Below are 14,188 nucleotides of genomic sequence, written 5' to 3' on the forward strand. Positions count from 1 at the left end.
AGCGTAGTTGACATTGTTTAAGGGATACAGTGGGGAGAACAAGTATTTGATACACTGCCGATTATTCAGGTTTTCCTACTTACAAAGCATGTAGAGGTCTGTAATTTTTATCATAGGTACACTTCAACTGAAAATCCAGAAAATCCAGAAAATCACATTGTATGATTTTTAAGTAATTAATTTGCATTTTATTGCATGACATAAGTATTTGATACATCAGAAAAGCAGAACTTAATATTTGGTACAGAAACCTTTGTTTGCAATTACAGAGATCATACGTTTCCTGTAGGTCTTGACCAGGTTTGCACACACTGCAGCAGGGATTTTGGCCCACTCCTCCATACAGACCTTCTCCAGATCCTTCAGGTTTCGGGGCTGTCGCTGTGCAATACGGACTTTCAGCTCCCTCCAAAGATGTTCTATTGGGTTCAGGTCTGGAGACTGGCTAGGTCACTCCAGGACCTTGAGATGCTTCTTACGGAGCCACTCCTTAGTTGCCCTGGCTGTGTGTTTCGGGTCATTGTCATGCTGGAAGACCCAGCCACGACCCATCTTCAATGCTCTTACTGAGGGAAGGAGGTTGTTGGCCAAGATATCGCGATACATGGCCCCATCTATCCTCCCCTCAATACGGTGCAGTTGTCCTGTCCCCTTTGCAGAAAAGCATCCCCAAAGAATGATGTTTCCACCTCCATGCTTCACGGTTGGGATGGTGTTCTTGGGCTTGTACTCATCCTTCTTCTTCCTCCAAACACGGCGAGTGGAGTTTAGACCAAAAAGCTCTATTTTTGTCTCATCAGACCACATGACCTTCTCCCATTCCTCCTCTGGATCATCCAGATGGTCATTGGCAAACTTCAGACGGGCCTGGACATGCGCTGGCTTGAGCAGGGGGACCTTGCGTGCGCTGCAGGATTTTAATCCATGACGGCGTAGTGTGTTACTAATGGTTTTCTTTGAGACTGTGGTCCCAGCTCTCTTCAGGTCATTGACCAGGTCCTGCCGTGTAGTTCTGGGCTGATCCCTCACCTTCCTCATGATCATTGATGCCCCACGAGGTGAGATCTTGCATGGAGCCCCAGACCGAGGGTGATTGACCATCATCTTGAACTTCTTCCATTTTCTAATAATTGCGCCAACAGTTGATGCCTTCTCACCAAGCTGCTTGCCTATTGTCCTGTAGCCCATCCCAGCCTTGTGCAGGTCTACAATTTTATCCCTGATGTCCTTACACAGCTCTCTGGTCTTGGCCATTGTGGAGAGGTTGTAGTCTGTTTGATTGAGTGTGTGGACAGGTGTCTTTTATACAGGTAACGAGTTCAAACAGGTGCAGTTAATACAGGTAATGAGTGGAGAACAGGAGGGCTTCTTAAAGAAAAACTAACAGGTTAACAAATTACAGACCTCTAAATGCTTTGTAAGTAAGAAAACCTGCAAAATTGGCAGTGTATCAAATACTTGTTCTCCCCACTGTATATCAGTGAAGACCACCTCTTCCAGGGCAATAGGAGACACCATATTACGTTGTTTAAGGGATATATCAGTGAAGACCACCTCTTCCAGGGCAATAGGAGACACCATATTACATTGTTTAAGGGATATATCAGTGAAGACCACCTCTTCCAGGGCAATAGGAGACACCATATTACGTTGTTTAAGGGATATATCAGTGAAGACCACCTCTTCCAGGGCAATAGGAGACACCATATTACATTGTTTAAGGGATATATCAGTGAAGACCACCTCTTCCAGGGCAATAGGAGACACCATATTGCATTGTTTAAGGGATATATCAGTGAAGACCACCTCTTCCAGGGCAATAGGAGACACCATATTTCTCTCTATACTGCCTATGTCTTTCCCTCTTTGTAAGTTTGTTAATTTTATCTGGGATCGCTTACCTTGCCATATACACTACTGTTCAAATGTTTGGGGTCACTTAGAAATGTCCTTGTTTTCGAAAGAAAAGCAATTTTTTTGTCCATTAAAATAACATCAAATTGATCAGAAATACAGTGTAGATATTATTAATGTTGTAAATGGCTATTGTAGCTGGAAATGGCTGATCACCTACGTGAGAATGCTATTCATTGACTACAGCTCAGCATTCAACACCATAGTGCCCTCTAAGCTCATCACTAAGCTAAGGATCCTGGGACTAAACACCTCCCTCTGCAACTGGATCCTGGACTTCCTGACGGGCCGACCCAGGTGGTAAGGGTAGGTAACAACACATCTGCCACACTGATCCTCAACACGGGGGCCCCTCATGGGTGCGTGCTCAGTCCCCTCCTGTACTCTCTGTTCACCCATGACTGCATGGCCAGGCACGACTCCAACACCATCATTAAGTTTGCAGACGACACAACAGTGGTAGGCCTGATCACCGACAACGATGAGACAGCCTATAGGGAGGAGGTCAGAGATCTGGCCATGTGGTGCCAGGACAACAACCTCTCCCTCAACGTGACCAAGACAAAGGAGATGATTGTGGACTACAGGAAAAAAAAGAGGACTGAGCACGCCCCCATTCTCATCGACGGGGCTGTAGTGGAACAGGTTGAGAGCTTCAAGTTCCTTGGTGTCCACATCACCAACGAACTATCATGGTCCAAACACACCAAGACAGTCGTGAAGAGGGCACGACGAAGCCTATTCCCCCTCAGGAGACTAAAAAGATTTGGCATGGGTCCTCAGATCCTCAAAAAATTCTACAGCTGCACCATCGAGAGCATCCTGACTGGTTGCATCACCGCCTGGTATGGCAACTGCTTGGCCTCTGACCGCAAGGCACTACAGAGGGTAGTGCGTACGGCCCAGTACATCACTGGGGCAAAGCTTCCTGCCATCCAGGACCTCTATACCAGGCGGTGTCAGAGGAAGGCCCTCAAAATTGTCAAAGACTCCAGCCACCCTAGTCATAGACTGTTCTCTCTGCTACCGCACGGCAAGCGGTACCGGAGTGCCAAGTTTAGGTCCAAAAGACTTCTCAACAGCTTCTACCCCCAAGCCATAAGACTCCTGAACAGCTAATCATGGCTACCCGGACTATTTGCACTGCCCCCCCACCCCCATCCTTTTTACGCTGCTGCTACTCTGTTAAGTATTTATGCATAGTCACTTTAACTCTACCCACATGTACATATTACCTCAACTACCTCAACTAGCCGGTGCCCCCGCACATTGACTCTGCAACGGTACCCCCCTGTATATATAGCCTCCCTACTGTCACTTTATTTTACTTCTGCTCTTTTTTTCTCAACACTTTTTTTGTTGTTGTTTTATTCTTACTTCTTTTGTTTAAAATAAATGCACTGTTGGTTAAGGGCTGTAAGTAAGCATTTCACTGTAATGTCTGCACCTGTTGTATTCGGCGCATGTGACCAATAAAATTTGATTTGATTTGATTTGATTTTTAATGGAATATCTACATAGGCGTACAGAGGCACATTATCAGCAACCATCAGTCCTGTGTTCCAATGGCACATTGTGTTTGCTAATCCAAGTTTATCATTTTAAAAGATCATTAGAAAACCCTTTTGCAATTATGTTAGCACAGCTGAAAACTGTTGTGCTGATTAAAGAAGCAATAAAACTGCCCTTCTTGAGACTAGTTGAGTATCTGGAGCATCAGCAATTGTGGGTTCAATTACAGGCTCAAAATGGCCAGAAACAAATAACTTTCTTCTGAAACTCGTCAGTCTATTCTTGTTCTGAGAAATGAAGGCTATTCCATGCAAGAAATTGTCAAGAAACTGAAGATCTCGTACAACGCTGTGTACTACTCCCTTCACAGAACAGCTCAAACTGTCTCTAACCAGAATAGAAAGAGGAGTGGGAGGCCCCGGTGCACAACTGAGCAAGAGGAGTTTGAGAAACAGACGCCTCACAGGTCCTCAACTGGCAGCTTCATTAAATAGTACCCGCAAAACACCAGTCTCAACGTCAACAGTGAAGAGGCGACTCCGGGATGCTGACCTTCTAGGCAGAGTTGCAAAGAAAAAAGCCATATCTCAGTCTGGCCAATAAAAGATTAAGATGGGCAAAAGAACACAGACACTGGACAGAGGAAGATTGGAAAAAAGTGTTATGGATCACAAAGAAGAACATGTGTGAGACGCAGACTAAATGAAAAGATGCTGGAGGAGTGCTTGATGCCATCTGGCAAGCATGGTGGAGGCAATGTGATGGTCTGGGGGTGCTTTGGTGGTGGTAAAGTGGGAGATTTGTACAGGGTAAAAGGGATCTTGAAGAAGGAAGGCTATCACTCCATTTTGCAACGCAATGCCATACCCTGTGGACGGCGCTTGATTGGAGCCAATTTCCTCCTACAACAGGACAATGACCCAAAGCACAGCACCAAACTATGCAATAACTATTTAGGGAAGAAACAGTCAGCTGGTATTCTGTCTATAATGGAGTGGCCAGCACAGTTACCCTATTGAGCTGTTGTGGGAGCAGCTTGACCGTATGGTACGTAAGAAGTGCCCATCAAGCCAATCCAACTTGTGGGATGTGCTTCAGGAAGCATGGGTTGAAATCTCTTCAGATTACCTCAATAAATTCACAACTAGAATGCCGAAGGTCTGCAAGACTGTAATTGCTGCAGATGGAGGATTCTTTGACGAAAGCAAAGTTTGAAGGACACAATTATTATTTCAGTTAAAAATCATTATTTCTAACCTTGTCAATGACCCCAAACCTTTGAACGATGGTGTACATTTTGAAACCGCACTATGGATTTTATCCCAATAGCCAGAAGGGGGAGACAAGCGAAGCATTGAACTACAGAAATTCAGCAGTGGCAATATATTCATTTTGACAATAGATATTCTGCCGGTTAAAGGAACTGGGATATTAGTCCATCTACTGAGGTTGGATTGAATTGATTTGACCATTCTGTTAAAGTTTCTGGCAATGGTTATATCTAAAGGAAGAAGGAAGGAAATATATCTACTCCCAAATATTTAAAATGGGAAACGATTGCATAAGCAGAGATGGATTCCTCCATCGTGGTCTTGAGGTGCAGTAGGTCTGATTTGGTTAGATTAATTTTATAACTTGAGATGAAAATGATTTTATCTATGATCTTAATTGCGTTTGGGAGCGATTGAGATACATTGTCTAGATACAGTGCATTCGGAAAGTATTCAGACACCTTTACTTTTTCCACATTTTTCCCAGCATCAATCTACACACAATACCCCATAATGACAAAGCAAAAACAGGTTTTAAGAAATGTTTGCAAAAAATAAACTGAAATATCACATTTACATAAATATTCAGATCCTTTACTCAGGACTTTGTTGAAGCACCTTTGGCAGTGATTACAACCTCGAGTCTTCTTGGGTATGACACTACAAGCTTGGCACACCTGTATTTGGGGAGTTTCTCCCATTCTTCTCTGCAGATCCTCTTAAGCTCTGTCAGGTTGGATGGGGAGCATCGCTGCACAGCTATTTTCAGGTCTTTCCAGAGATGTTAGATCGGGTTCAAGTCCGGGCTCTTGCTGGGCCACTCAAGGACATTCAGAGACTTGTCCCGAAGGCACTCCTGCGTTGTCTTGGCTGTGTGCTTAGGGTCATTGTCCTGTTGGAAGGTGAACCTTCGCCCCAGTCTGAGGTCCTGAGCGCTCTAGAGCAGGTTTTCATCATGGATCTCTCTGTACTTTGCTCCGTTCATCTTTCCTTTGATCCTGACTAGTCTCCCAGTCCCTGCCGCTGAAAAACATCCCCACAGGGATGGTGCCAGGTTTCCTCCAGACGTGACGCTTGGCATTCAGGCTAAAGAGTTCAATCTTGGTTTCATCAGACCAGAGAATCTTGTTTCTCATGGTCTGAGAGTCCTTTAGGTGCCTTTTGGCAAACTCCAATCATGTGCCTTTTACTAAGGAGTGGCTTCCATCTGGCCACTCTACCATAAAGGCCTGAGTGCTGCAGAGACAGTTGTCCTCCTCTCCACAGAGGAACTCTGGAGCTCTGTCATAGTGACCATCGGGTTCTTGGTCATCTCCCTGACCAAGGCCCTTCTCCCCCGATTGCTCAGTTTGGCCGGGCGGCCAGCTCTAGGAAGAGTATTTGTGGTTCCAGACTTCTTCCATTTAAGAATGATGGAGGCCACTGTGTTCTTGTGGACCTTCAATGCTGCAGATATTATTTGGCACCATTCCTCAGATATGGTCCCCTGTAGCTCAGTTGGTAGAGCATGGCGCTTGCAACGCCAGGGTTGTGGGTTCGTTTCCCACGGGGGGCCAGTATGAAAAATGTATGCACACACTAACTGTAAGTCGCTCTGGATAAGAGCGTCTGCTAAATGACTAAAATGTAAATGTAAATCTCTGCCTCGACACAATCCTGTCTCTGCACTCTACGGACAATTCCTTCGACCTCATAGCTTGGTTTTTGCTCTGACATGCACTGCCTGCCAGCTGTGGGACCTTTATATAGACAGGTGTGTGTCTTTCCAAATCATGTCCAATCAATGGAATTTACCACAGGTGGACTCCAATCAAATTGTAGAAATATCTCAAGGATGATCAATGGAAACAGGATGCACCTGAGCTCCATTTCAAGTCTCATAGCAAAGGGTTTGAATACTTATGTAAATAAGGTATTTCTAAAAACCTGTTTTTGCTTCGTTATTATGGGGTATTGTGTGTAGATTGATGAGAAATATATATATTTTTAATCCATTTTAGAATAAGGCTGTAACGTAACAAAATGTGCAAAAAGTGAAGGGGTCTGAATACTTTCCGAATGCACTGTATATAGTAAAATATTGTCTGCATATAATGAGATGAAGTGATCACTAGAGTTTAGGGAAATTTGTGTTATCTCCCTCTTTGTAAGTTTGTTAATTTTACCTGGGATTGCTTACTTTGCCATATAATGAAGAGATCTGACCATTTTGAAAAAATGGCAATAGTCAGAACACTGGGTGGCATCCTTACCTTTTTTTAATAAAAGCAAAATTAGTGCTCTATTCACATCTCTCACAAATAAACCTTTGTGAACGCCTGTGTTAATCATTTCAAACAATAGTGGACCTAATTGATTACAAAATGTAAAATAGACCTCAGGAGGAATACCGTCCCATTCAGATGATTTGCCTTTATTCATGCTATCCAATGCCCTTTTGAATTCATTGATAGATATTTGAGCAACCAGCGAGGCGGCTTCCTCTGTTGAGAGAGGAGGAGTTCTTCATTCTTTTATAAAGGATTTACAATCCGAGGTGTACAGTTCTTTATAGAAGCGGGAGAATCTTTGATTGATTCATTTGGGTTCAGATAGTTATTCCCGTTTATTAAATTTTTATTTATACCTCTTTTGTGATATCCAATTGGTAGTTGGTCTTGTCCCATCGCCTCCTCCCATACGGACTGGAGAGGCGAAGGTCGAGAGCCATGCGTCCTCCGAAACACGACCCTGCCAAGCCTCACTGCTTCTTGACACACTGCTCGCTTAACATGGAAGCCAGCTGCACCAATATGTCGGAGAAAACACAGTACAACTGGCGACCGTGTCAGCGTGCATGTGCCCGGCCCACCACAGGAGTCGCTAGAGAACGATGGGACAAGGACATCCCGGCCGCTGTGCCACTCGGGAGGCCCGTAATTCCCCTGTTTCAGTGTGTGGTCTATGTGATCATTACTGCATAGCATGTTGGCCAGTAAACGACTTGGACGATTACCATGGAAGTAATGGTTGAGTCTAACTCGATGGATGGCAAGTTCTGCTCTCTGTCTTATCAATAAATTAAGTTCTGTCTTGACTTTGGAAAGTGCTACCTGATCTGAAAAAAGTGTTTGTTGAGAACGCAGTTAGCAACATTTCCAGTTCTGGTATCTTATTGAATTGTGATTAATTCAACCCAGCTGCAAATGCAGTTGCATTATTTTTCATAAAACCTTTGGTGGCATCCCATAGAATCCTGGGGTTATCGACTGAATTTTTATTGATCATTGTTAATTAATTTAGTTCAATTTGAAATTGATCACAACATTTTAGATTTTGTAGTAATGAAATGTTGAAACGGCATCTTGTGGCTCTTAGGAGAGTCTGAAATGTGTAATTGGCAGTGGTAGGTGTGGTGATCGGACAAGATCATATGTTGAATTTCTATTTTCTTAATTTTAGAAAATAGAGGTTAAAGATAATAATATAAAATCGATTAGGGAGAATGTTTTATGCCTGTTTGAGTAGAAAGCAGCCAGTTTGTACAAATGGTTCTGCATCCTATGTGTGTCATTATGGAGCAGGTGTGTTTCTTGGAGCATTGCTATATCAGTATGGTTTCTTGCTAGGATATCAAGACAGCTGGAATGTTTGATAGGACAATTTAGGCCTTTCAGATTCCAAGAGAGAATAGCTAGTGTTGGCATTGTTTTTCAAACAGGAATGTTATATTAATGATGTAGTTGTTATCTTTAGTGTTGATAAGCCCATGGATGTGTAACAAAAGCAGGACCCACAGGGAAACCCACCCATTGGTCATTCCCCAACCAGAAAACTGTAAAAAAAGATGATGTGCAAGAAATGCAATCTATAATCTAGACCTTCACAATAATGAATCATAGCCTGTAAGCCAAGTCCTCCCTGGGAGATAAACTCAGTAGCGTAAATGGAGGGGGACATCAAACAACATAAAAAATAGACGGTACTGGCCATCTATCCTAAACAGTAGTACAATAGAAATAGTAGGGGAATAGCTTCCAATTTAAATGGCCATATTTAGCCTATATAGGGACGCAATGTGCAGTAGCCACACAAGGAAGCAGCCCCAGTCTGTATGACCGTTCAATAAATTGACCATTGTTCATTAATTGGTGTGGAGTCATCGTTGTCTAAATGTCCTGGACCATAGGCAATATAGTATTAAACAAAGTCCAATGTAAAGCAATAATTATATAATAATAAAGTGATATTTTGATAACCATAGATATAAAACCCTAGCTAGATAGGCTGATGTTGTAGCCCCTATATGATATATTGTCTATGCTAATACCGCTATCTGTTCTGTAGATGGTGATCCTCTGAGTGGGCTGTCATGGCTGTCGTCTCTGGCAGTGTATTTGTTGTTGTTGTTGTTATTAAGCTGTAATACCTCAATCTGTCCTGCACATGGTGCTACTCTGAGTGGGCTGTTGTGGCCATTGTCTCTGGCAGTGTTGTTGTTGTTGTTGTTATTATTAAACTGTAATACCTCTATCTGTCTTGCAGATGGTGCTCCTCTGAGTGGGCTGTCGTGGCCGTCGTCTCTGGTGGTGGTGGCTGTTTCCTTGTCTGGTCTCTTCACCTTTGTCTTCCTCATGCTGGCCTGCCTCTGCTGCAAGAAGGGACACATCCGCTTCAAGGTGAGGCTCAAACACAGACATACGCATGCACGCACACACGCACACACACAGACACGCACACCATGTACTATTTTCTCTGGTGCCTTGACCCATTTTGAAGTGTTGTTCATAATAGTGCCCTGCACACAAACAAAGAGCTGATGACAGCCATTAGACGGGTTTGAAATGTTACTTCCTCCTGCTGCTCTCAGATAAAAGAGAATGAGAATTATCTTCGGTTATCGTCACAGCTGTGTATTTTCCCCCTCAAGCCGATACCACGACAGCCCTTAAGGAACTACACTGGACTTTGTGCAAACTGGGGTCATATCACCTCCACCTTACCTGACACCCTAGACCCACTGCAATTTGCATACGGCCCCAATAGATCCACGGACAATGCAATCGCACTGCACTCTGCCCTATCCCATCTGGACAAGAGGAATACCTATGTAAGAATGCTGTTCATTGACTACAGCTCAGCCTTCAACACCATAGTACCCTCCAAGCTCATCATTAAGCTCGGGGCCCTGGGTCTGAACCCCGCCCTGTGCAACTGTGTCCTGGACTTCCTGACGGGCTGCTTCCAGGTAGAGATGGTAGGAAACAACAACTCATCTACGCTGATCCTCAACACAGGAGGCCCACAAGGGTGCATGCTCAGTCCCCTCCTGTACTCCCTGTTCATCCATAACTGCGTGGCCACGCACGCCTCCAACTCAATCATCAAGTTTGCAGACGACACAACAGTGGTAGGTCTGATTACCAAAAATGATGAAACAGCCTACAGGGAGGAGGTTAGGGCCCTGGCGGAGTGGTGCCAGGAAAATAACCTCTCCCTCAACGTCAACAAAACGAAGGATCGTGGACTTCAGGAAACAGCAGAGGGAGCATGCCTCAATCCACAGACGGGCCGCAGTGGAGAAGGTGAAAAGCTTCAAGTTCCTCGGTATACACATCACTGACAATCTGAAATGGTCCACCCACACAGACAGTTTGGTGATGAAGGTGCAACAGCATCTCTTCAACCTCAGGAGGCTGAAGAAATTCAGCTTGCCCACTAAGACCCTCACAAACTTTTACAGATGCACCATTGAGAGCATCCTGTCAGGCTGTATCACCGCCTGGTTCGGCAACTGCACCGTACGCAACCGCAGGGCTCTCCAGAGGGTGGTGCGGTCTGCCCAACGTATCACCGGGGGCACACTGCCTGCCTTCCAGGACATCTACAGCACCCGATGTCACAGGAAGGCCAAAAAGATAATCAAGGACATCAACCACCCGAGCCACGGCCTGTTCACCCTGCTATCATTCAGAAGGCGAGGTCAGTACAGGTGCATAAAAGCTGGGACCGAGAGACTGAAAAACAGCTATCTCAAGGCAACCCTGTACCCTGTCCTGAACTTAGTCACTGTCACTAGTCGACTACCACCTGGTTACTCTACCATGCTCCTTAGAGGCTGCTGCCCTATGTACATAGACATGGAACAATGTTTACATACTGTTTTACTAATTTCATATGTATTCTAGTCAAGGCCATCCTATTCAACTATTGCTGTATATGCAGTGCAAGTTTTCAGACCCCTTTACTTTTTCCACATTTTGTAAAGTTACAGCCTTATTCTAAAATGGATTAAATTGAATTTTTCCTCATCAATCTACACACAATACCCCATAATGACAAAGCAAAAACAGGTCTTTATACATTTTTGCAAAAAATAAAAAATAAATAAATGGAAAATGACATTTACGTAAGTATTCAGAGCCTTTACTCAGTACTTTGTTGAAGCACCTTTGGCAGCGATTACAGCCACAAGTCTTCTTGGGTATGACGCTACAAGTTTGTCACATCTGTATATGCTGAGTTTCTCCCATTCTTCTCTGCAGATCCTCTCAAGCTCTGTCAGGTTTGATGGGGAGCGTCGCTGCACAGCTATTTTCAGGTATCTCCAGAGATGTTCAATCGGGTTCAAGTCCGGGCTTTGGCTGGCCAACTAAAGGACATTCAGTGACTTGTCCCGAAACCACTCCTGCGTTGTCTTGGCTGTGCTCTTAGGTTCGTTGTCCAGTTGGAAGGTGAACCTTCACCCCAGTCTGAGGTCCTGAGCACTCTGGAGCAGGTTTTCATCAAGGATCTCTCTGTCCATTGTCCGTTCATCTTTGCCTCGATCCTGACTAATCTCCCAGTCCCTGCCGCTGAAAAACATCCCCACAGCATGATGCTGCTACCACCATGCATCACCGTACGGATGGTGCCAGGTTTCCTCAAGACGTGACGCTTGGCATTCAGGCCAAAGAGTTCATTCTTGGTTTCATCAGACCAGAGAATCTTGTTTCTCATGGTCTGAGAGTCCTTTAGGTGCCTTTTGGCAAACTCCAAGCGGGCTGTCATGTGCCTTTTACTGAGGAGCAGCTTCCGTCTGGCAACTCTACCATAAAGGCCTGATTGGTGGAGTGCTGCAGAAGGTTGTCCTTCTGGAAGGTTCTCCCATCTCCACAGAGAAACTCTGGAGCTCTGTCATAGTGACCATCGGGTTCTTGGTCACTTCCCTGACCAAGGCCCTTCTCCCCCGATTGCTCAGTTTGGCTGGGCGGCCAGCTCTAGGAAGAGTCTTGGTGGTTCCAAACTTCTTCCATTAAGAAAGATGGAGGCCACTGTGTTCTTGGGGACCTTCAATGCTGCAGACATTTTTTGGTACCCTTCCCCAGATCTGTGCCTCGACACAATCCTGTCTCAGAGCTCTACGGACAAATACTTCGACCTCATGGCTTGGTTTTTGCTCTGACATGCACTGTCAACTGTGGGACCTTATATAGACAGGTGTGTGCCTTTCCAAATCATGTCCAGTCAATGTAATTTACCACAGGTGGACTCCAATCAAGTTGTGTTTGTATTTGTATTTATTTATTATGGATCCCCATTAGCTGCTGCCAAGGCAGCTACTCTTCCTGGGGTCCGGCAAAATTAAGGCAGTTATGCAATTTTAAAAACATTACAATACATTCATAACATATTTCACAACACACAAATGTGTGCCCTACTCCACTACCACATATCTACCACAAATCCATGTGTACGTGTGTGTATAGTGCGTATGTTATCATGCGTGTGTATGCATGTGTCTGTGCCTATGTTTGTGTTGCTTCACAGTCCCCTCTGTTCCATCAGTTTTTTAAATCTGATTCTACTGCTTGCATCAGTTCCTGATGTGGAATAGAGTTCCATGTAGTCATGGCTCTATGTAGTACTGTGCGCCTCCCATTGTCTTTTCTGGACTTGGGGACTGTGAAGAGACCTCTGGTGGCATGTCTTGTGAGGTATGCATGGTTGTCTGAGCTGTGTGCTAGTCTTTTAAACAGACAGCTCGGTGCTTTCAGCATGTCAATACCTCTCAAAAATACAAGTAGTGATGAAGTCAATCTCTCTTCCACTTTGAGCCATGAGAGATTGACACGCATATTATTAATGTTTGCTCTCTGTGTACATCCAAGGGCCAGCTATGCTGCCCTGTTTTTGAGCCAATTGCAATTTTCCTAAAATCCTCTTTGTGGCACGTGACCACACGACTGAACAGTAGTCCAGGTGCAACAAAACTAGAGCCTGTAGGACCTGCCTTGTTGATAGTGCTGTTAAGAAGGTAGAGCAGCGCTTTATTATGGACAGACTTCTCCCCATCCTAGCTACTGTTGTTTAGACCATGACAGTTTACAATCCAGGGTTACTCCAAGCAGTTTAGTCACCTCAACTTCCACATTATTTGTTACAAAATGTAGTTGAGGTTTAGGGTTTAGTGAATGATTTGTCCCAAATACAATGCTTTTAGTTTTTGAAAGATTTAGGACTAATTTATTCCTTGCCACCCATTCTGAAACTATCTGCAGCTCTTTGTTAAGTGTTGCAGTCATTTCAGTCGCTGTAGTAGCTGACGTGTATAGTGTTGAGTCATCCGCATACATGGCTTTACTCAAAGCCAGTGGCATGACGTTAGTATAGATTGAAAAAAGTAAGGGGCCTAGACAGCTGCCCTCAGCTAATCAAATCAAAACAAATCAAAATGCAAATAGTCTGGGTAGCCTTGATTAGCTGTTCAGGATTCTTATGGCTTGGGGGTAGAAGCTGTTAATTTGTGTAAGTGCTGTGCTTGTTGAATGTCCTTCCCTATAAGCGTGCTGAAAGTCTGTTGTCAATTTGTTTACTGTAAAATAGCACTGTATCTGGTCAAACACAATTTTTTTCAAAACTTTACTAAGGGTTGGTAACAGGCTGATTGGTCAGCTATTTGAGCCAGTAAAGGGGGCTTTACTATTCTTAGGTGGAATGACTTTTGCTTCCCTCCAGGCCTGAGGGCACACACTTTCTAGTAGGCTTAAATTGAAGATATGGCAAATAGGAGTGGCAATATCGTCCGCTATTATCCTCAGTAATTTTCCATCCAAGTTGTCAGACCCCGGTGGCTTGTCATTGTTGATAGACAACAATACTTTTTTCACCTCTTCCACACTCACTTCACGGAATTCAAAATTACAATTCTTGTCTTTCATAATTTGGTCAGATATACTTGGATGTATAGTGTCAGCGTTTGTTGCTGGCATGTCATGCATACATTTGCTAATCTTGCTAATGAAAAAATCATTAAAGTAGTTTACAATATCAGTCAGTTTTGTGATGAGTGAGCCATCTGATTCAATGTATGATGGAGCTGAGTTTGCCCTTTTCCCCAAAATGTCATTGAAGGTGCTCCAAAGCTTTTTACTATCATTCTTTGTCATTTATCTTTGTTTCATACTGTAGTTTCTTCTTCTTTTTATTCTGTTTAGTCATATGATTTCTCAGTTTGCAGTACGTTTGCCAAT

The 14,188-nt window shown here is 44.0% G+C and overlaps 1 protein-coding gene across 1 annotated transcript in view; it reads left to right on the forward strand.

Annotated features, from left to right (window-relative positions):
• The window catches only part of aatkb (apoptosis-associated tyrosine kinase b), a gene marked incomplete at its 5' end in the record, with an annotated part of 83,311 nt that overhangs the window by 37,344 nt on the left and 31,779 nt on the right, over positions 1-14,188 (forward strand). Inside the window, one exon of the mRNA XM_084158367.1 lies at positions 9,222-9,355. Coding sequence (XP_084014493.1) covers positions 9,222-9,355 — 134 coding nt within the window. The remainder of the gene's footprint in view (positions 1-9,221; positions 9,356-14,188) is intronic.

Source organism: Coregonus lavaretus, assembly GCF_964263955.1.
Source record: "Coregonus lavaretus genome assembly, chromosome: 1".
NCBI classification, from domain to species: Eukaryota; Metazoa; Chordata; class Actinopteri; order Salmoniformes; family Salmonidae; genus Coregonus; species Coregonus lavaretus.